Below are 20,852 nucleotides of genomic sequence, written 5' to 3' on the forward strand. Positions count from 1 at the left end.
GAAGATAATTATTTCATGTTGAAAGCAATATATTTTTTTAAACCCTGTCCATTTATACACTTTCCTCTCCTACCTGGCTAATGACATCTCAAAATAATGCTAAATCAGTATTTTCATGATCTTTTTGACTGCGTAAAAACTAGCATAATGCAAGTACAAAAATACAGGCAACTTTATTGCGACTTTATCCTTCTCAAAAAATTAGAGAAATGTTGATTTGCATTTAAATTCTGACAAACTAATTTTTGACCCGAGAGACAGGCTGCATCACTCTCTTCTGTGAGTGTAAAACAAACAACCTTGTAAAACTCCTTTTACAAGGTTCCCAACTTGTGTACCAGATATTTCCAAACTGACATTATCAATGTGGCCCTACACATTTAGCATCTCTAAAGCACTTTTACAAGTTATCTGATTTCAAAAAATTAAAGACTCTCACAATTGAAATAAAGCTGGGAAATGATCTAATCCAATTGACCAACATATGTTTAAATCCTGTTTTGATGTTTATAACCATTTTAGAATTACTAAAATAGGCACCATCATTTCCACTTAATAGAATCAGAAACTGAGGGCAAGCTGGGTAAAATGGCCTAACATTATATGATAAGGAAGTATCTATTTTAACTATGTAAAGAATAAATTACACCCCTTCCCCCCACCAAAAAAAATAAACCTTAAGAATGCTACTGATGCTTTGAAGGGAAAAAAATGGCTTCAAATATACTGGTAAACTGGTATTTCTATTATGATATCCCTTTATTTATTAAATAATGTATATACTTTTTAAAAAGTTACCATGTCAAGCCAAATTTTATATCAAGCTCTTTTCCGAAACATTAAGATACTGCCCCACAGTACCACCCCCCACCCCCACCATCCTAAAATTCAAAGACTATTTAAAACCTGGGTGAGAAGGCAGATGAGGTCCAATCCCAGGCACACAGGGTGTTATGGCGCCCACAGCACTGCACCAGCTGGGACTAACGAAGACCCGCAGGCAATTAGTGCATCTTAATAAAGCATGAGTACCTTTCTCAGAGAAAAACTCCCACAAAGCCTCTAAATCAGAGCAAGAGACCTCCTCTGGCCATCTTCCTGGTTACTATTTTTAGGCAGTTCAACACTGGGCAAAGTCTGGCACCACTGGCAGCAAGATGTTACTGCTGGCAGCACGACGGACTCCAGCTGCTCCGCTGACAGCCACTTTCATCGTGGCCAAGGCTAAGAGAATATGGAGAGGAGGAGAGGGCAACTCCCACAGAGTGAAACACACTGTGAGTGCCAGACGCTAGGCCAACATCATCTCATCCAAACCCTGAACGACCCTACCAGAGAGGTACAGTTCTCATTCCACCAATGGGCAAATTAAGGCTCTGAGAACTCGGTAATCTGTTCCAAGGCCTAAGTCTACGTCCTTATGGAAACTGAGAAAAATGCATTAGCTGCAGGGTTATAGTAATGGATAAGGAAGCCCACTGTATTCCACTTGCTACAGTATGAAGTTAGGTGGAATAACAGGTTGCATAATATCACATAATAGTCCACAGCTACAAAAACTCTGGCTTATCCTATAGTAAAACGGTAAATTTACCTATTTTGTAATGTTCATTACAGCATATTTTCATGAACACTTAATTTCCTTATGTGAAGGGTTATCCATACTCAAACCAAAACTGCCTTCATTTTTAGTCAGGCTAACAATGGGTCAACTATAAAAGAGGATTGAAAAAACTGCTATGCTAAAGAAAAATCATAGGTGTTATGGGTTGTATTGTATCTCTCAAAAAGATATGTGAAAGTCCTAATGCCCAGTATCTAAGAATGTGGCCTTATTTGAAAACAAGGGTAGTTACAAATGTAATATATTAAGATGAAGTCATACCAGAGTAGACTGCGCCTTAATCCAATATGATAGTGTCCTTATAAGAAAAGGAAATTTTGCACACAGACACAGAGGCAAGAATGCCATGTGACCAGAGGCAGATAATGAAGTGATGCAGCTACAAGCCAAGGAATGCCAAGGGCTGACCACCACCACCAGAAGCTAGGAAAGGACAAGGAAGGATTCTACCCAGAGTCTCAGAGGGATCATGGCCCTTCTGACAACTTGGTTTCAGACTTCTGGTCTCCAGAACTATGAGAGAAAAAATTTCTGTTGTTTTAAGCCACCTAGTTTGTGATATTTTGCAGCAAGCTCAGGAGGAAACTAACATAATGGGCTAATGTATACTCCAGGGTAGGGCCCGACTGAGGCCTCTCTGACAGAGAAAGTCTGAATGAAGTCTGAGGTCCTTCATAATTGCAAACTATACACAACTGATCCCATCATACCTGGTTTTATAACAGAGGCAAGAGATCATTACAGCACAGACAGCAGGGATCTGAGCCATAGAAGCCGGGTGGGAGCCAGGTCTTCCAACCAACAGGCAGAAACAGGAGGAAACTGTCCTACGGAGAGAGAGGTTATCCTAAAGAACACTATTAAGGGCAAAATTACTAAAAACAGACCACAAATATGTATTCCACTCAAATAAGTAATTTCACATACTCAACAATGAATCAGCCTACTCTAGCATAATCTTTTGAAAGTTTATCAGCTCTAGGATCAACCTACAGCAACCTCAAAAATTAATATTATGAAACTTTGAAAATTACAAATGGGCCAAAAAAACTAATGTATTAAATAAAAATCGATTACTTCATTAAATAGTCTTACTTATGTGACTTTGGGCAGTTATCTGGCAGTTATGAAAAGAGTGCAAACCTGAATTCTAACCAAAAAGGAACTTTTGTATACAGATGATGAAGTTGAAAAAAAAAAAAAGGATACAAAATATCCTAACCATGGAGAAATCACTAAAGGAAATAAAAATTAAGTACAAACATCTGAGAGGTTAAAAAAATGGGAGGAGATTGGATCAAACAGAAATCTTCTGGTTTTGCTATAATTTTGGCTGTAAATAGCACTGAGACAAAGCACTCAAAGACAGTTGCTCAAGTGTCAAGTGAACTCTTCCTTTCTTCTTTAAATCTTCATTTTCTGACTGGTTTTGGTTCTGAGTTCACAGGAGTCCAGTTGCCCAAAGAACACGCATCTAGTTAGAGAAGGCCCATCTATAGTTGACAGTTGTACTACAAGTTGACAGATGCCTTCTTTATAAAAAGCAAATAACTGATTATGAACGTATTAATTCCCACTGGATACCTGGACTTTTGCCACAATACACAGAAAGCAGATTAAAATAAACCTCTGCATAAGGTAATGTTTCAAAGGCAAGAGACTGAAACCACCACCTGAGCCAACCAGACCCTGGGGAACTGTCACAAGCAAATCTCCCGAGTTGGCTGCAGCTGTTTTCAAGGTAGCATTAGAATGAAATACTTCCCAGGGTGTGTGTGTACCTGTACTTGAATCATAGAGCCCAGTGTCTCTCTCTCGAAACTCTGGCATTGAATTCCTACCCTTCATTAAAGCCCAAAGCAGTTTCCATGTTCAGACTCCACTTTACATCCATCTTCTATTGTACTCACCATCAATCATTCAGTTGCACCTGGCTTAGTTACCTTGTGTCAATACAGTGCAATGCTTTAACGCCATGTTTGTTCACTCATTCAGATAGTACACCCTGCTATATGCAAATTTCTTTGCAAGAAATAAAGATGAATCAAACATACAGCCTACTCTTAAAAGAGTTTACTAAGGAACAGAAGAACATATTATAAATAACTAAGATTAAAAAAAATAATAATAAAACACACTAAGTGCCAAAAGCGCTTTCCCTAGGAAAGTCCAAAGTCAAGAGTGATTATTTGGATGGAAAGACCAAGACCTGCTTTCACGGAAGAGGTAACAATTAAAAGAAGGCATAAAGAATGGTTAGAGTTTGAACAAAGAGCAATTCAAAGGACGGTCTAGATCAGGGTCTTTCAACCTTGGCACTTTGTGTTAGACTGAGTAATTCGTTGTCCAAGGACTGTCCTGTGTATTGCAGGATATTTACCAGTATCCCTCTCCCCACTAGATGCCAGTAGCACCCTCTATCTGTGACAACCAAAAAAGTCTGCTAGACATCAACAAATATCAGGGTGGGGGGAGCAAAATCATTCCTGACTGAGAGCCAGGTGAAGGAAAAAGCAAGTGCAAAGGCATGGAGACAAAACAGTACAGGACATGAGAATGGTTTGGTTGAAATACAAAGTGTTATAAGAATGCTTCATTATGCAAGTCTAACCTAAAAAGAAAGTAATGAAATATGGAGTTAGAAAAGTCTGGAACCACACAAGGCTTCCTACTTTTGGTTTAAAAATGTGGGGTGTATGCTGTAAACAAAGAGTTACCAATGAAGGTCTTTGATCTTATAGTACTAGGTTCAGAGGACTAAGATCTGTCTTTAATATTTGGAGAGGATATAAAATGGCTGGTTCATGTCCTCTGTTAAGGGGATTTTAAAGGGTTGTTGCATAATTAAACCATTTATACTCAATATTTTCCTCATCAACTAAAGGGTGGTGAACTCTTTTTCCATCAAAAGTTTATACATGCATGATAATATTTCATAAATTTTTTTCTTAAAAAAAGCTCAAATAAACATTTTTAGATTTGGGAGGGTGTTAGAAAACATGTTTTGACTTTTAACAGACTGTATTTCAAAACACATGGCTGCCTAATTTTATTCTTGAATATGGATAATCCACTTTTTATACAAGCACTTATCAATATGTAAATAAATTACAAAGTGACTATAGTTTCCTCCCGGTTTAATTTACAATGAGAACAACATTTATCACATACATATTTATAACTGCTTTAACATTGTTACATCTTTATTTGGAGAATTTACTTTGAACAACTAAGGAAGACAGTTTTAGATGTATAGAAAAAGGACTGGGTAATGTAAAGGAGGAAAATTAGGCCAGGTAAAAACTTATCAATGCCAGGTACAATTTTCAATATTGTGGGCCACGTAGAAAAACTTTTCATTAATGTCTCAGAAGCGCCATTCTCACACTTTACATTTATTAACTCTTAATTCTCAAAACAACCCTGTAAGGTAGTAATATCCTTCTCCATAAAACTCTTCCTGATCTTTCTACTCAAAATAAGCACTATTTTACCTATGAGAAAACTCAGAAAGAGAAGTTAAATATAACTTGTTCAAGTTAACACAGTCCGAGGCAACCTTGAGACCAACAGGGCCCAGGTTCTCCTGGCTCTCTTGGCCCACCTTAGACAGTGCTAGGCCTCATTACCACAGGTCATGCTATAGGAGGGAGAACTTGAAAAAGTGCTCTTTTAATTTAAAATACCACCTACCCTTTATTGGAGTAATTTCAGGTTTAACAACACTGGCGTTCTCTTTTTCAAATCTGACACTACGGGTATCACTGTGGCAACTAACACTAACATTTTACCTGACAACAGTCACACTGTGTTGTGGAAGTGGAAGTGGCTAATTTTAAAACAATATTTTTAAGTAACACAATTGAGACCAGTCTCCAGACTGATAAGAGGTATGCCTTGATCTAAATGGGTTGGCTATGCAGGCATAACTAATATTGCTCTTGTTTTTTAAATTGGCAACAGTCCTGGGCGAGAATGAGAAAAAGATTTTAAGTTATGAGTAACTAGAGCGAGAAAGAAATGAAAATATCTAAAGCATGCGTTTGATTTTTTAAATTATGGTAAAATATACATAACAAAATTTACCATCTTAACCATTTTCTTTTTAATTTTATTGGGGAATTGAGGGAGGGGAACAAGTGTACAGTTCAGTGGCATGAAGTACATTCACAATGCTGTGCAACCATCACCACCATCCGTCCACAGAACTCTTTTCATCATCTCAAACTGAAACTCTACCTAACGTCCCTTTTTTCCCTTCCCCCAGCCCCTGGCAACCACCATTCTAGTTTCTGTCCCTATGAATCTGACTACTCTAGGTAGCTCATAAAAGCGTAATCATACAGTATTAGTCCTTTAGTTACCAGCTTATCTCACTTAGGATGTCCTCAAGGCTCATCATGTTGTAGCATGTGTCAGAATTTCCTTCCTTCCTAAGGCTGAATAGCATCCTATTATATGTATACGTTTCATTTGTTTATCCATTCATCCATCCATAGACACTAGGGTCAGTTCCACCTTTTGACTATTATGAATAATCCTGCTATGAACACAGGTGTACAACTATCCCTTCAAGTCCATGGTTTCAGATCTCTTGGGTATATATATATACCCAAGAAGTAGAATTGCTGGATCATATGTAATTCTGTACTTAGTTTTTTGAGGAACCACCATATTGTTTTCCATAGTGGCTGCACTGCTTTACACCCTAACAACAGTGCACAGCCTTCTGTTAAAGGTTTTAGTGTATAGCTTTTATTCTGATTATAATTTTCAGTTTTATCTTTCAACTAAAATAGTCTGAGAAGATGTTAATTACTTATTAGCCATACAGGTCACAGATTTTGGGTTATTAGAAAAAAATCAAGGATCCTCATCTAGACCCCTGGTCTCAACTAATGGCAATATTACGTAGAGGAACTTTAATTATTAAATAGCCTCTAATAAACACATATATTCCTTATTTTAATGTTTTAGTAACCTAATTTTTAAAAGTCAAGTAAGAATACCAGAAAATGTAACCTAAAAATATCTGGAATTAAAAGAACAAATATCTTAAAACAGTTGACTGTCAACTGTCAATACTAGAGTAGTAGGTCTCTATTTCTTAAATATTGTATAGATTTCTGTAAGAACTTCTAAAACATTCTGACATGTTTTGATGAAAACATTTTAGTTTTGGTTTAACATTAAATAATATTTAGATGCTTTAACACCTTTATAAGGAATTTTTAAATAATTTAAATAAATCCCCAGTGGTTATTAACACACAAACCAAATAGAATTCAGTAAGTTTTAGTAGTATAAAGTTTTAGCATAAATTTCCAAATTCAGGTATGCAGTTCACACATTTTTAGGTTATATATATTTGGTAGCTGTACAATTAACAGATGAAAAACAAGGAGTAACTTTTCGGGGTAGTTATTGGGGAATAGTGCACAACAAGTTCCCATGTACAGGACATGGTTTTGTTGAAGTTACATCAGCTGTGGTCACATATCCCAAACTGTCCTAAACCAGAAGAAATATTTTTTAAGACTTGATACATTGACAAGTCTCAGGTATAAGGCTATATAATATGTTTTATTTAGTCTATGAAGGCCATTTTTACCTCAGTGAAGTTTTAGCTGAAATAAAATTATTTAAAATTCTACTACTATTTCATTATATTTTAATTTAGTATTGGTCACACTTAAATGATTAAACTTATATTTTTAAAAGCTAATTTAAATATTTGTTTTACCTGACCAATTAAAATAGAGGCTGGCCTGTTTTTGTATGACCCTCAGGCTAAGAATGGTTTTCATATTTTTAAAGGGTACAATGAGACAGAAGCCTGACATGGCTTGCAAATCCTAAACTAACGAATTAAAACGTAAATCAAAGTTTAAAAAAGTAATTCTTTTTTACACTTTAATCAATAACAATTTACACACACACAAACACACACACATACACACACACCCTCCCTCCCTTAATCTGAAGCGTGCCTGGTCTAAGCACAGAATTATTTCCCTCTGAGTCTCTGTCCACCAAAATGCAAGCTTCCTCTTCCTGGTACAAAGCTGCTGCTTGGGCAGAACTAAATTTCCCAGCCTCCCTTGATCTGGGTATGATCACAGGGCTATTTCTCCACAATGGAATGTCAGCACAAGTTATGTGTGTCACTTCAAGCTAGGGCTTCTAAGAAGCAAGTATGCTTTCTCCATGTTTTCTTTCCTTTCACTGGCTGAATGCTGAGGGTGTTGCGTCCCTAAAGGATGTCAAACACCATCAGCCGGAACCACCCACAGCAGACAATACATTTGTTGTGTTAAGCCACAGAATTTTTGTTATTACAGTTGAGGAAACAAACTGTAATAGTCACTAACATAAATGCTGTCTATTTTCTGCCTTTCACATTTAACTAACTTCTACTTAATTTGGAAGTTCTCCCAAGCATCCTTTAAAAAAAAAAGAAAGAAAAAAAGAAAAAAAAACCTTATGAAAACAGATTGTTTATATTGCTGTAAGCCGTCTGTTTATTCTACCCGTCAGTCTTTTCCTTGACAACTGGCTACTGTTGCTCTTTTTCTGATTACTATATGCTCAGATGAATTTTAATTTAAAGCCTCACTATACCTACATTTCAAATGAACCAAAATTTAAAACCATTCCTGCTCCATACATGTAGTTTAAGTGCTGATGTGGCATTGAGACATCATATTCCGTCCAGTGGCTATGTTACAGAAGCAGAAAATTTAAAAGTGGATTGAAATAGCCCCTCTTCACTTCTTTATTGTATATAAGGGCCAGCAATGCATGAGAAGAGTAATAAATTTCATTTAACCTTAAAACACTGTAGTAATGCCAAACTAGAACTTCCCCAAACAATATAACCTTGACATTTTCAAGAGCTGCATCTTGACACCATCACAAATTTAAAAATATGTCAGTTATGCCACAATGCATGCTTCTGTAACACGAATTCCTTCACACATGGCTGGCAAACTGGGAATGACAACAGTGTAACGGGGAAGGGCCATTGATTCATGAGAGGTTCTTCTCAGCATGTTAATGTTTGAAGCTATCAAGGAAAAGATTTTTCACAAATGAAAAACTTAACGGGGAGAAAATGAAGACTTTAAGAAAAACAGTGAGAATCTCACCAAAGTACCTTCCTTTTGTACAAGTAGTGACAGCTGGTTTCGCGGCTTCAATATCTGTTATGTTTTTCACCACCTAGTGATGCTGTGGACACACATAAATGGTACACCGCGGATCACAGCTTTAATGTTGGTAAAAATGGCCTCCAGTTGAAGCTAATACCTACAAGAGTCTACATATCAAAAAAGGTAAAACATGCCCCAGGATAAAATAAGGCCTAGAATCATCTAGGTATGATGATTAAGGAATTATCTGATTCCCTGAGTGCAAATGTCACCCACACTACAGTGCTAGTATTTCATTTGGATTGTCATTGTTTTTGTTAGTGCTCTGGTTATAACGTTATAACATTACATAGTTTAAATAGTCTCACCTTAATCCTGTTTTCCACAGCCCTGTTATTTTTAGTGCATGATTTTGCAGAATGAGAAGTTTTTCAGGAATGCATGCATATCACATTACGGTAGACATAAGCATATCACAAATTGAGATGGTGAACTGCAAATTTCAAGCAATTAGGCAAAATGACACACTCCAACCTCACGGAGCCCCATTAAAAATCTTATAACACGCCTGACAAATACCATCTCATTTAATCCTAGACCACTACATCTCAAAAGCTACTAAAAATTATGTGGCACCTATCAAACAGTGGAAACCTCAAATACAGTCTACAAATGCTACCAATACATTCTAATTCTCTATTTTTCCAAATTTACGATGTAATTGCTTTTAACGTCAGCTTTGTTTCGACAACTTTTGCTTAATCCCCAAATGGAGTAATAGATCCTTATGTGGCTTCTCTTTCCTTCCAATCCAAAGAAAAGCATACCATAACCCACTAGGTCTAAGCAAAACCATTTGAGATTGCTTAAATTTTGAATATATTAATTCTTTATTGTAAGGCATCATCTTTTTCTTCAGTCAGCTTTGATGAAAACTGCCTTTACAGAAGGCAAAATGGTAGCATCCTAAATATTCAGGACTATTTATAACTACTATTTCAACTCAAAAGCTGTATTATTTATGACCAAGCAAAATGACACATTTGTTGGAGTTTTCCTCATTTTGATCCAGAATCACAGAGGATCCAACCTGCTCTCCACCATGCTTGCCCACACACCCACTGTCCCATCCCTGCCTGCCCTTGCCTGTCCTAGAATTTCTGACCCCCGAGCTTCCCAGGAACTTGAGTCTTCTCACCATTGCCACAGTACACTCCTAGATGGAGCCCAAAGGGATGTCATTTTGGTGTGTGCAGATTTCAGGTGTCCTTGCTGATCCATGAGACTAACATCTTAACAGTATGAAGGAATAAAACACTACATATATGACCCCCTTCCCAACCCCTCCCCTAGATATTCAACCCATGAATCTATCAGGGAAAATGCAGATAAGTTATTTTTCTTCTCTGCTCCCTTCATTCCTGTCTCTAATGACACCCATTTAATACCTATTAGGTCATTTCTCCCCTTTCATTCACCAGTTTCTTTTTAGGAATCCTGTCCTTGGCACCAGTTTCAACAAATATAATGTTTCTGAAAACATGAAACATGAAATTCACTCTGGATTGAATATCAATTTCCCCAACACAATAAAATACCTCTAATCTGGCACTTTTGGAACACCAATGGGGATAATTTGTGTTAATAATGACCTTGAAGTGCTTCAAAGTTCCAAGGAGGCGTCTGAAGGCATATTTAGTTACATGCCATACGGTTTTAATGTTAAATGTCTTTACAGTATTCTAAATCTTAAGTATACAATATGGCAACCCATATTCCATAGTGTATGACAAAGATGGCTATTTGATTAGTAAACACTCTTGCCAACCCATTCCAGCTAAGAGTAAGGTCAGATCAGAGGTTGTTTAAATACTGTGTTCCATTAAAATCATTGGCAGGGCTTTCTTTTCTACATTCCACCCCCTACATCTGATATGCCTACTGCTTCAGTTTACATAGATCCTAAAGCCCACCCCAAACATAACGGATCATAACCTCTTATGATGGAACCCAACATCTACGTAACTCCCCAGATGATTCCGATACACAGCCAACGTTCGGGAACAAATACTTCATAACCCTAAGGAAAGAGCTGCTGCTGCTCTCAGTGCTTCCAACATGTCAACAGAGAACCAACGTGTATGGATGCAGCACTTAGGTGGAACCTGCGAGAATAAAGAATGGTGAAGGGGGTCCTGTCAACCATATATATTCCTTCGTGTAATGTGGAAATCACAGTATTGGAAGGTGCATCTACCCTGAGTGAGAGAGATTGGGGTAAAATACTTAACATAATTTCCTGAGGGTACAGACCTCATGGTAATGCTTAGCTGTTTGAATCACATTGGTGGTCATAATCAACTAAAAGAGTCATAAGCCTTCCTTATTCTCTGCAGAGTTTAATACATTAGACTAGAAATCAGAAGTCTCAAAGAACTGGTTCATCAAGAGGCCCAAGTGGTTCGAGAGTATCATTCCTCCACTTTCAATAAGCCAGAACAGCATAATCCCAAAGTAAAGCAAAGTAATTAGTGAGAAGAGCCTCCTGATCACTACAAGAGAAGTCTGATGTAGAAAAACTGCACATATTTTGTCATCAGTAAGATCTGGCTTCAAAACCTTCATCTTTTACCAGTGACTTCTCAGATTACTTAACCTCTCTAAACTCCTTTCTTCATCTGTAAAATGGGCACGAAAAACATGAAAATTTAAATGAGACAATATTTATAAAAACAGAATTTCCAATATAGTTTCCTTTCCTCTTTAGTGATTTCTATATGCCTCTTCCATTCTCCTAATACTTTGATTTGCCCTTTCTTCAGTTTATTGCTATTATATACCAGGAACACATGATGCATAAACTTTAATTTTGTTCCTCCAAAGTCCAAAACTAACATGAAGGTTAAACTCTGTCTACTGACGACAACCCACTGAAAACCCATCAGTGCGCCTATTCATAATAACTTCTTCAGGACAGAATTTGTTTTGTTTTGTTTTTACTCTCAGGTCTTGAATCCAGTACAGCAAATGGCTCTCAAGCTTGAGAGAAGGTTAGGAATTACTAGAGAGCCTGTTTAAAATACAATCCCACCTTCCATCAACAATTTCACAATAGATTCAGGCAAGGGTTCTGAATAGCCACTAAAACTATTAGGTATTATAAAAGGTTGTTAGAAAACAGGATACTGACATCTTACCAAAGTATTACCTCACAAGTTACTTACTGATTGCAAATAAGAAATTTATGTTTATACAGAGAAATCTGGCAGTCAGAACCTTAACCAAGAGATAAACCTGTATCACTAGTAGCAGGATGAACCCTGTATCATGTGCCTACTGATATGATTCAAATATGAAGTAGGGAACAATACTTTTGGCTAAAATATGCAGCCTGAATACAATCAAGGTGCAACTTCAAGTATACCTAGAATACAGAGGGGAGATAACACGTGGAGGAAACAATTAGGGAATCCAAAATGTGGAACACACAAAAGAACAGGCCTAGACTCTGCAAAAGTCAATGTTGTGAGGGAAAATATTGTTAAGAGAATTGTTTTAGAGTTAAAGAAATATACGAGCAATGCATTAATTTTGATCAAATCTTTTTAGAGGTGGGAAAAAAACTATTGGGTTGTCGAAAAAGTCATGACGTATTTTTTTCTGTTTTTCGTTGCAGAAATGCATCATGACTTTTCCGACAACCCAATATTAAAAGACACTGTTGGGGACAACTGGGCAAATTTGAATACAAAGCAGCTATTAGATGATTTTATAGAATTATTGAATTATGGGATTACTGTTAATTTTCTTAGATGGGATAATGATATGTAGCTATATAGAATTATTCTAATTATTTGTTATTTGAAGTAAGGAGAAGTACAACCTCATGATATATGTTCAACACACACACAGAGCTAAAACTGTTAATTACTGAATCCAGGTGTTCAATATACTATTTCTACTACTCTGTATGCTTCCAAGTTTCCATAATAAATTTAGGCTGAGCAAAAATACATATTCCCTGGCCCAAAATCTTGGGGCTCTGATTCCTTAAGCCTACAGTAGACTCATAAATACGCATTTAAAAGCCCCAGACCTATCCTAACACAAGAGGTTTTCTGACCACTCTAAGAAACATGGCTCGAGAGAAAAGTGGAGTGTGTCTGCTCTGGAAGGGCCTTCCCTGCCTGCTTGATTTTAGGCAGGCTTCCCAAGCCATGGATTTGGTGTCTTCCTCACCTTTGCCATCTTTCTTCATGTTTCCAGTATATTTAATGTGATATGAAAAGGGGCAAAATGGTGAAAAAGAAACTTTCTATTCAGTACTTAGGACTCTGAGAGCATCCTGTTAGGGTTATCAATAACTACCAACTCTACCTCGCTTCTAAGAGCAATGGGAAGAAAACTGTTGTGTTTACCTTTCTGTGAACTAAATATTTATATTTCTTCCTAGAAATGAATGATGTGCATACAGTCCCTGCTCTATAAATTGATGACTAAGATAAAACACAAATAGCTTCCTCACAATTAAAAAAAAAAGACAACAGTGTTGTACTCGAAACAAAAGTTATTTTAAAAACCACTTGTTTGATATTTCTAGATAAAAGTGATATATAAGAGGCTTTGTTAGCAATATGCAAAATACCTTAGGATATTGTGGTTTAAGGTATATTTTAAAAATGCAGTATACCAAGATCTACCCTCATTAGACACACAGAAAAATCTAAGGTTGAATTTTATGTAGAAATGTACTAATGTCATTGTAATAATATTCACTGAATTCTCCAAGCAAATCCCATCTTTCCCAAAAATTCAACTTGAACCAAAAGCATGTATATCTTAATCTAAGAAAAAAAAAAACAAAAATCACTTAGAATTATTTCCTAAAACAGCTCACAACTGACATGGAAGCTATCATTAAAAAAAAAAAAAAAGTACAAACACTAACTTTTCAAAGTTGAAGAATACATATGAAACAATAAATTCCAGTAGGTGATTTTGATGTTCTTCCCCCTCAAAAAAAATAAATCTTGGTAAACAATTCATAAAAATGTCCAAAATCTATATAGCTTAGGTATATGCAATACTTTAGCTTAATCTAACAGTAAAAAATTTTAAACAAAAGGCTACCCAAAACAGCAATTTAAAATACTTTAATTTTAGCTGAAATTGCAAACTCACAAAATTAGTTCATAAACCAGCATAACAAATTTCACAGGAAGTCTAATCTACTATAAATTTTAACATTAACGAGAGAGATATATAAAATGCCTCGATAGGTAGCAAAGTGTCTAAAAATAATGAGATTTTGTTTAATAATGAATCAAAAGAACATATGATAGAACTTCAAAGCAGTTCCTAGGAAACCTATAGATCTTTAAAGATTTTAATTGTTCAAACTAGAGTCTGAAATTCCTTCTTTAAAACTTCAGAGCACTAATACCTATACCATAATAGACTTTTTAAAATTGAAGAGACCTTAAAGATGGGTCATTTTAACTCCTTATTTGATAAATATGAGGAAACTAAGGACAGAGATTATTTTTGTAATTTGCAGAATGATAAATCTGATTTGTCAACTCCAATGTTCCCTTTATACAATGTCCTGTGTTGTTGTTTTTTTAATATCTCCAATAGTGGTAAATAGTGGACTGTCTTCAGTCAACAGTCAAAAGTCAATGAGCTTTTTAAATGAGACTGTATTTTCATGAGTTTTGAAATTTTTTAACTCTTTCAGAGCCAAATAAAAAAATCCAGAATTTCTGACTGGAAGAAAGTAAGTAAACAGAACATTATGGGGAGTAAACTAAAGTTTTAGCCACAAAATTGTTTGCAGAGAGCATATTATAAAGCAAACCAGCCCAAGGTGAAAATGGCAACGTTTAAGACATGGTTTACTTCTTTCTGCATCCCACAGAATCTTTCCAACAGTCCAGAATTTATTACATAAGCCTAACTAATTGACCTTACAGATAAAGTTGTCAAAATCAAAGCAAATAATGTTAAGGCAGAAATGAACTGCTGGTGATTTCTGACATGTGCCTACTAGATTTCTGGAATGCAAGACTTCTGTAATACAGATTTTGATGTTTTGTTTCTGGATCATTCTGGAAATAACTATTCTTCGGCACTAGTTGCAATTTTACTCAATGTATGCCATTTTTTTCATCACCTTCCCTTAAAAATTCACCATAAGTATCAAATTTTTACTGCTTCTGTTCCCTCAAAAATGAGAAATAATCTTGAGTTGCTCTCTTCATAGTCACTCTCCTTTAGGAAATAGCTCCTTGTCTAAATATAACTCTTCCATCCTCATAGCTAATCATGTATTTCTATAGTCTTTCAGATGGGGAAGGGGATAACTAGATGAAACTTAATGTTGTTAAATTTGTCCCATTTTTCCTTGATAGTATCAAAGGGCCTGGCACATTACAAGATCATAAAATTATTATCCTACATTTCTTCTAGTTTTTATAGTTTAATATTTAATGCTTGCATCTTTCATTCTTTTAAAATTTTTGTTTATGTAAGGTAGAAATCAACGTTTCCCCCCAATTGGGTAGTCAATCGCCTCAGTATCATTTTTAAATAATCTTTTTTCCATCCACGGATTAAAAACGCCACCTTGACTGTCTGAATTCCCACAAACATGTCAATTTGTTTCACTTTTTTCTGCTTCACTTTTTTTCTATGCCAGCAGCACATTATTCATTGTTCAAATTATTAACACTGTATAGCACATCTACTTTCTGATAAGGTAAGTCTAAACATTTTTCTTATTCAAGGGTTTTTTAACTACTCAAACACATACTTTTGTCAGATCAATTTTTCTCAAGTTTCCCTTCAAAAAATTCCACTAAGTTTCTTTTGAACCAGAATTCCATTAAATTTATGAATTCAAAAAAACAATATTTTTACAATATTGAGATTCCCACCCAGTAATAAGCATATATAAAATATAAAGTCATCTTTTTACACACACATACTCACTCACTCTCACACACAAATACATGCATATAATCTTTTAATGTGGCTAGGGCTATTACCCTGGCCCCTCACGAGTGAATTTCTTAAATCACAAAATCTTAGATCTAGAGGAACATTACAAATCACTTAGTCTAACACCTCTTGTAATCCCAGTTATGTTTACCTCAAGCCTACTTAAGAGAATCACTTTAAAATTAGAATTAATATGCCTTTTACATTCAACATAATCATAAAAGTACTATTTGAATCACACAAAAGGCAGAGAAGTGGGCTGCATTTATTGAAGACTGCTTTGAATTTAGGAATCCTTTTAGAGTAAGATCCATACTTGGGCTCAAAGAAAAAAGCGGTGAGACATACACTTGAGACAGCCTCAAGTACTTTTAGACACTCATGTTTCCGAGGTAAACTCGTTTTGGTATGGTGTTGTCCAGGAACCAAATTTCAGAGTACCGAATCATTCCACTCCCAATTGTTCCATCATATTTATTAACAGCACAAATCCAATAATATCCAAATGGAACAAGTCTGAAACCCAATTCTAAACGTGTTCCTCAAGCCTGGCTGCCCATCTGACCACCTGTGGAGCCTCTAAAAATAAGACTGCTTGGGTCCCATCTTGGGATTCTCTTTCAGCAGGTCCAGCAATGCTCGGGCATTTCTTTTTGTTTTTGTTTTAAGTTGTAGTTGGTTCTATTCTCAGCCAGAGTTAAGAACCACCATTCTAAAATACGCAACAAGAACAAAGCCCATAATATACCAAGTACCCCCACATGAGGCGGGCGGGCGAGCATCTTTACCTCTTCACCAGTCCAGCAACATTTGCTGCTGATTATGTTGAGAGCTATGTCCCTATACACCAGTCTTGAAACAGAAAATACAAAAAAATGCTAAAACAAAGCTTTAGACAGTTCACAGATTGATGATGCCATTGTGATACTTAAAATGCCTTTTACTTTTTTCTCCCTTGAAGGCAACCCTCCACCCCATGTCATCTCCCAAGAGAAAAGAAAGCTGGCGTTCAACTTTAAAAATCTCAAGTACCATTAAGATTTTAAGTAAATTCCCCTTTCGCTTTGTAAAATAGAAGCGGGAAAACATACTCTTAAAAAATATAAACAGAGAGGTTAATGATTTGGCTGTGACATCATGACATTAGATGAAATGTCAGTAAAAGAACAGTTGCTTCTTGACTGCAGAGAACCAACACGCTAAGCACCCTCTAAAGGTAGCAGGAAAGCAAAGAAAGGCAGATAGGCTGAAGGAAAAAACTTACAACAATGCAATATGCAAACTAAATCAAACTGTTCCTAAAGTCTAACCCTCTAAGAAAATGATCTCACTTTCTAATAACAACACATAGTACTAAACTGAAGCCCCGCGTGACTCACATTCCTCGTATGAGTGATTCATATACCTGCTATCCCTGGGAAAAGCACCTGAAAAATTCAGCACGTAAAACAACACAGTAAGTTACCCGTTAAGTAATTAGTGGGGGCAAAGGATGAATTAAATAGACCTTAATCACACTAGCATTCTACAAAAGGAAGTTCATGAAACCAAATCATCCTACAGGCTACTCTTTCATGCTCCAACTTTGGCCCAGCCACAAATATTTTCTTACATTCTGTAAAGTCATTTGGTTCAAGAGATGTCAAGTATGTTCTGTCTTGACAGGAAAGGCAACATGCATAAAAGTTTACCACTTTACTATCAAGGGAAACGAAATTTTCTTAAATAAGCACTGCACTGTGCTTTCTCCAAGCAAAAGTTAAATAATTTTACATTTAAAACAACAACAACAAAAGCACGTGAAGAGACAGTTATTCATGGTTTAATGGAATCAGTTTTGACAATGTACAACTTCACCAACATCTTTTCTTAGAAATGTGGCCCAAATCAGTGATATAATTCTTAGACCTTAACCTTCATTATCACATGACCACATGAAATAGCAAAATTTAAGTAACAAACATGATTAAGGGAACAACTGTAACCCCAAAAGATTTGCAGTAAAAACTGAGATGATGTATGTTTATACACACTGACAAGCAGTTGTTTACTAAGAGATTAAAACAAGAAAAGAATGAAAACCTTTCTCCAAATCTTTTACCTATGAATGATTTCTATGCAAGCCACATGCCTAAAAGGTATTAAAGAGCAAACCCAGCTCCTGGAGCCTTTCAAGCAAAGCCAGCTAACTGAAAAAAAAAAATTTAATGAAAAAATGAAACTCTTCCTCAGTAAATATTTCTTTTGAAGTATATAGCTATGTTGGAATAAATAACTTAGCTGAATTAGTATGTCTTTTAATATATTATACTTTTATAATGAAATATTTAGACATATATTCTAATCTTTAAAAAAGACAATTTAGACATTGTAAAATCACAGGCATCTATAAATAAATAAATAAATAAATATATATATATATATATATCTCACTGTAGTCCTTGAAAGTTCAATGAAGGTTTGGGAAAATAAGACACTATGCTCTTTTATACAACTAAAAAAGTTAAATTTACGTTTAAAATGTATTTTTCAGTTTGTTTCAAACTAGACTTCTACTTTGCCCACATACAATTAAGATTTCGGTCAATGGCGGGGAAATTATTCTCTCTAAAAATTTTGTGAATCTGAACTCCAATTTCATTATGTCCCAAAAGCTTACTTCTAATAAATAGCGAGGATGGATTACATTAGAATTCTCTCAGGAATTTTAACTTCACACCAAGATTTTGCTTGTCCACACTCAGATGAGTCTAAGACAGGGACAGACATAGGTGACTTCAGCTTGTTCAATAGAAGCATAGTTATTAAATACGTGCTGGTAAATTTTACTAGTATTTCAAAATCTTTCTCTTCCCATACTTTTTGTTCCTTTCCCGCCTTCATTCCTTTACGCCTTATGAACCTGCAAGGGAAAAAAGGTATCTCCAACATCAAACACACTACCTTTGATTCAGTATGGATCTGGATGTTTAGGGCTACTTTTAGTTTACATTTCAAATTCAAAACATATTTAAAAATTTTACTTGACCCAAACTATTATGATAATAACTAAAAGTTAGTCAATCATTTGTTTTCTGTTTTATTCTCCTCCCCCCCGCCCCCCTTACAAACTCATCAGCAGGAAGTAAATACCTGCAGACAAATACAGACACAAAAAAAGGCTGCTTGGTTGAATCCAGAAACACTAGTAAACAACCCTAGGAGGACCAAGAAAATCAACAACCAGTCACATGTCCCTTATCAATAATTTGCATGTAAATTCTGTAAGACAAAGTTTCTTGCATTCACTTTCAGAATTTCATTTAATTTGATCCCATGCTTTCTGAAAGGCTTTTTTGTTTGTTTGATTCTGAATAGAGATCAGGACAAACAATTCAAAAGACAATGACCTTTATTTCAGTTAACCTGAGTACAGCTCCGTTAACTGAAATACTGAGCACCTGAAATCTCCTACTAGGTGGAGGAGTCAGGGCAGTCAAGGCAAAATGTCCTCACAGAAGCAATGTGCTTGAAGAGCTCTGTGTAATTTATCTTCAGTAAGATGTTTTTAAATTTTGCACATACTGTTACCTACAACTGTTTCCAGAATACACTTGAGTTGGAGGGCAGAGATTTACCATGGTTTTAATGGGACCATTTCCTTAGTGCAGCTACTTAAGGTTAGTGGCAAAAAGAACATCTGCCAGTGTTGTTTGTGGGGTTCACCTGCCACACAGAAATTTTACAAAAGGGGGAAGGGCCGCAGGACCAAGCTTGGGCCTTTTGTAAACATACATCACCTCCACACTGGTCTGGCTACCAAAAACAAGGTTCCACCAGATTAGGTGTCCAGGTGGCTTTTTTGGAGGTGAGACTTAAAAACAAATGCTTACACCCATCACATACTATACAATTTTACCTGTCACTAAGAAAAGGGCACGTCTAATCCAGCAAAAAAGTCATTTTTCCTTCAAGGAGGGCAGCGGTTTGGAGTCATTTGCAGGGGATGGGATTGCAGGAAGGGGGGGAGGGGGCGTGGAATAAAGGAGTGCTAAAAGGAGAGGCAGCGAGGGGTTTTGCACACAAGCCACTGCGGAGAGAAGACGGGGGAAGAGGGGAAGATGTCTCACCGGGGGACAAAACCGAGTGCAAACGGGTTGGAAAAAGGAAGGTCCCCTCCCTCCCCCCCACCCTCCAGGAGGCGAACTGAGGTGCAGATAAAAAGCGCTAGCGGCTGGTTACCTTGGGATACTGGGGAAAGGGACAACCAGAATACAGAGGTCTACAGAGATGGAGGGGAGGGTAAGAATACGGCAGGGTCTCCGCTAAGTGCGAACCAGGGATGAAGACAGACGAACAGCCGTACTTGGGCCTCCCTGGGCCAAAAGGCGTGGCCAGGGATCCAGATCAAATTATGGTCTTTTTGAGACGCCCAGGGAAGTGCGCGGCAAACCCCTCCTTCAAGACCCCGGGCCGGGCCCGTCCGTGGGGCCCACCTGCGAGTCACCTCCAGGGCGGAGCACGCCCGGGAGGGCTCCGGCCTCGCCCGCGGGGCCCTCCGCAGGGCCGGTGGCCAGGCCCCCACCCCCACCCCCGCAGTGCTCTTACCTCCACACCTGCCCCATCTGCAGCAGGTGGATGACCGACTGCCAGATCCACACGGAGAGGCGGCACAGTCGCTGCGCCCCCGGCGTGGCCGAGCCCCCCACGCCCGGGCCGCCGCGGGCCGCGCCGTGGCCGTAGCCGGCCCCCATCATTGGGGGGCCCCGGCTGCTGAGCCCCTCCACGGCGCCCAGCCCGCCGCCCGTGTAGTCCTGCACGAACCAGCGGAAGCTCAGGCTCTGCACCAGCAGCGACGGCACCAGCACGAAGAAGAGGGTCAGCCCGAAGTAGCCGTAGTCCCCCTTGCGGTAGTAGTCGAGGGCCAGCCACAGGTCGGTGCCCACGTCCCCGAAGAAGACCAGCAGCGCCAGCACAATCCACAGGCAGTCGAGCCACGGCCGCTCCACCTGCGGCGGCTGCGGCCGCGCGGCCGAGGGCGTCGGGGGTTGGCGGTCGGCGCCGGCGGCCGCGGGCGGTTGCAGCGGCTGGTCCCCCCC

The 20,852-nt window shown here is 37.6% G+C and overlaps 1 protein-coding gene across 1 annotated transcript in view; it reads right to left on the reverse strand.

Moving 5' to 3' along the window:
• The window catches only part of XKR6 (XK related 6), a 296,553-nt gene that overhangs the window by 271,996 nt on the left and 3,705 nt on the right, over positions 1–20,852 (reverse strand). The window contains exon 3 of the mRNA XM_019636118.1: positions 20,362–20,840. Within this exon, the coding sequence (XP_019491663.1) occupies positions 20,362–20,840 (479 nt within the window). The remainder of the gene's footprint in view (positions 1–20,361; positions 20,841–20,852) is intronic.

Source organism: Hipposideros armiger, unplaced genomic scaffold (assembly GCF_001890085.2).
Source record: "Hipposideros armiger isolate ML-2016 unplaced genomic scaffold, ASM189008v1 scaffold_27, whole genome shotgun sequence".
Lineage (NCBI taxonomy): Eukaryota > Metazoa > Chordata > Mammalia > Chiroptera > Hipposideridae > Hipposideros > Hipposideros armiger.